This window comes from Halyomorpha halys, unplaced genomic scaffold (assembly GCF_000696795.3).
Source record: "Halyomorpha halys isolate HHAL.00 unplaced genomic scaffold, Hhal_1.1 Scaffold7784.1, whole genome shotgun sequence".
Taxonomy (NCBI): Eukaryota; Metazoa; Arthropoda; class Insecta; order Hemiptera; family Pentatomidae; genus Halyomorpha; species Halyomorpha halys.
In genome coordinates this window covers 1,135-4,826 of record NW_027113563.1, presented here as the reverse complement: position 1 = coordinate 4,826, position 3,692 = coordinate 1,135, and the positions used below count along the sequence as shown (strand labels likewise).

Genomic DNA, 3,692 nt, shown 5'->3' with positions numbered 1-3,692 from the left:
TCCAAATTTTTTTAATGTATTATTTATTTGTATTTATTTATTTAATTTATTTTTCTCTCTGAATGATGGTTGTTGTCTTTTTGTTTTTATAGCCCTGATGAAGAACTGAAAATTAGGTCGAAATGTCAGCAAAAATAAATAATTTGTTTGTTTTTTCTGCTGACTGCACTCCCCGACCATCTTCTCTTAAATTAGAATTTAGTTTTAGAGGGGGATTACTAACTTTCATTATTATTATTATAATTGTAATACAAATTCAAAAGAAAATAGTTTAATTATCAAAATGATAACAAAATATTTACCCTAAGATGAGCTAATCTGTCTTGATAATCATCAAAACTTGAACCAACAGTCCTTCTCAACCAATGAAATGTATCATCTACATTCCACATAACAACTTTACGACTTTCGGGAGAAGTATTTCTGTAAAAATTAAATAATTATAAAGTCAAAATATTTAGATACCTGATACAAAATATTAAACTTCAATAATATATAAAAAAAAAAGGTGTATCCGAAATGATGTATAGTTAAACTTAAACCTGTGAAAAACTTAAAGATGTGATAGTATCTCTCAAATACAACAGAAAAGTTTACCTGGACTATGGTCTAATTCCTAATCAGGAAGGGTAAGTATAAATTTTGTGTTGTTTTTTTTTCAAGTAAGATAGGTTTTAATTTCAAAATGCAGAACAGTAAACTAAAAAAGATTCTCTTCAAAAACAAGTAGAATATATTAGTAAAAAAACAGAATTTAAATTTACTTATTCCCTTTTCGGAATTGAATCATAGTCCAAATGAACTTTTTTATTTACTTCATTAAGTTTCAAACATCATTTGGCATATACCCTGTATTTGATTTTGTCTCTTATTAGAAATGATTGTTTCAGAGGAAAGATTAATGACTAAAGTAAAATACTACTAACCTCGATTCAATGAGATTCTTGGCAGCTTCTGCATAACGTGACAATTGTTTTCTTGCATCTCCAGTGAATTTAGGTTTAATTAATTTTATAGGGATATCATTTATAATTTCTTTATACATAGACATTGAAATTTCAGGAACACAGTGTGAAGGTAAAAGAGGATCCGATCCCATATCGACAGTTTTTCGTTCCATCAACCACCTGTTGAATGATTCCCTGGGAGCATCAATTCCTATTTAAAAAAACAAAACAAAAGAAAGATCATCGACCAAGTTCATATATTTTTTGATAATTAAAATAATCCAAAAATTTGTGCATTATACAAAGATGATAGTTACAGCTTTGATATAAATAAATAAGGAGATACATAAATATAGATTTCGGCTGAATAGATGTTTGTAAGATGGATAAAGTTTTATAATGCTGATATACTTTTTTTATTTTAAAACTAAGTCACAATTCAGCACTCTTCAAGCAATCCTATATTATTTTTGCTTCCTTGTCACTAAGGTATAGGCTAACTGTTTTTCATATTATTATGTAACTTTTTTTTGGTATAACAATAAAATATCTGGAGAATCCACCCACATGACTTTCCTTGATGCTTTGATAGCAAAATATAAAAATTATTTGACTAATATCTTCACTAATATGGGTACGATTAAGATTGTTGTATATAAAGCACTAGACAACACAATTTTTTCAAACAAAAAAAAGTAAAAAAAAAAGAGGATCCTGGATGTTCCCGCACGATCTATAATTTTAAAATTATTCAATGATTGATAAAAAGTGAATGCATTTCCAACACAGAATAGTATAATTAACATGGGTATAAAGTTCTATCAAATAAAAGGTAAACTTTTAGATTTATGTGCAAATGAAGTTTTTTTCTTATCCATAATTTTGTTTCTCTGATTTTTCTAAGGAATTTATCATAGAGAGAAAAAGTTAAAGGGCTTAAGGGGAAGATTTTCGAAATTTCCTCAAAATCGTTAGACATTTTGAGGTTTAAGTCCACAGAAAAACAAATTTTTCAGTTGCGCACAGGGTATACTTCAGATATGGCAACAAGTCATAGGTCACACCATTACGATGACATTCATGACCTGACATTACCATCTGTCAATTTTAGTCAGTATAATTACTTCAAAATTCACTTTTTAATTGTTTGTTATTAATTGATAATAATAATAATAAAGGGCTAACGAACCCGAAGGTTAGATGCCGCTATCAATTGCTCTCTACATACATCCATCCTTCCAGTGATGTCCCTCCAAACCCAATTCTACTAAATCAGTTTTAATCCTCTCACCTACATTTTGATCTACCCCTCGGACGTTTACCCATCAGTTCAGTGTTTATTGACATTTTAGGGATCTGCTCGTTACTAAGCCTTACAACCTTACACGCCCATCTTATTCGCCGCAATGCTATAACCTGAATTATATTCACTGGGTGCAGTTTCCTTAATTCAGTATTGTGCAGCCTTCTAAATTCTCTCATTAATTTATCTTTTTTCGGTCTGAATATTTTACATAATTTTTTATTTTCAAAAACCTTAAGGCCTTGTTCCTCCGTTAGTTTAAGAGGCCACATCACCCATCCATAAAGAACAGTAGGAAGGATAATAGTTTTGTAAATTATAATTTTTAAGTTTTTGTTATTTATTGAAATAATTAATTCAAATAATAAACCATTGTGTTATAATTTACAGCATTTCTTCTTTTATTATTTACAGCTCCAAAATAATTATTTCCCTACACTATAGGACAGATTTCTAACAATTATTATAGTTTAATGAAAACTTTATAAGAAACCAATACAAACAGAATAATACAATTGAAATATTTTATGAATATATATAATTAAATACAAAGCACCATAAGTAATTGCTTACAATTATTTAAATTTAAAAGAAGATAAGACAGTTTACCGTACCTTCTCTTGACTGGCAAAGTTCTCGATAAGTTAATCTCAGCTTAGAACCAAGAGCATAGCGCATACCTTCAGTAACCGGATGAGGATGAGGCATATTCAAGGGAAGCCTTTCAAGAACTATTACATTTGTAGGAACATCCAGATCCCATGGGCCACTGAAACAAACATGAGATTAGGTTAGAAACAGAGTTGAAAAAATTATCTAGAAAGATATTGTTATGATGAAAAAATCTAAATAATTACTTATCTCCGTATTTTTCTCTTACAATTTAAACATAAATTTTGTTGGACTATGTTTTAAATTATAAACCTGACCAAGAAAGAAACTACATTTCAAACATATATTTTATAAGGAGAAACTACTTAAAATAAAAATAAATGGAGCTTTCCATATTTCCCAAAATGTAATTATAATACTCACGCAAGAGCTATTTTCTTTTGGGGTGGAGGTCCAACTGATTCTTCTGTTGACCTTCGTTTTATGGGATGCTGCATCGGACTTGGGGGTACTTGGCCAGGACCACCAATACCAAGCGGATCCGTAATTGGATCATACTGAAAATGTCATAGTTATTAGTTTAATGAAACCTGATGGTAGTGCAATAAATCAAGCCGTTTCCATGGCTATGACATCAGACAGAAAAATGAGGTGGCATTTGTCTTTTCAATAACTATCTAAACACATCTAAGCAGTAACCAATTTAATTTATTAATTTCTCTGTTTCTCAGTAATTGAATAACTAAATTAACTAAAGTTGAGTGAAGAAGCCATTATTCCCAAGTTTCATAGCACTTAGTGCTAATAACTTATACACAAGTTATATGAAA

The 3,692-nt window shown here is 29.6% G+C and overlaps 1 protein-coding gene across 1 annotated transcript; it reads right to left on the bottom strand.

The window, feature by feature from the left end:
- Window positions 1–278: 278 nt before the first annotated feature.
- LOC136796665 (mRNA (2'-O-methyladenosine-N(6)-)-methyltransferase-like) lies at window positions 279–3,419 on the bottom strand (the record flags this gene model as incomplete). Its single annotated transcript, XM_067050998.1, is given in 4 exon segments — window positions 279–423; window positions 927–1,158; window positions 2,865–3,019; window positions 3,286–3,419. Coding segments are annotated over 4 exon segments (666 nt in total), but the record flags the coding sequence as incomplete, so codon positions are not given.
- Window positions 3,420–3,692: the final 273 nt, after the last annotated feature.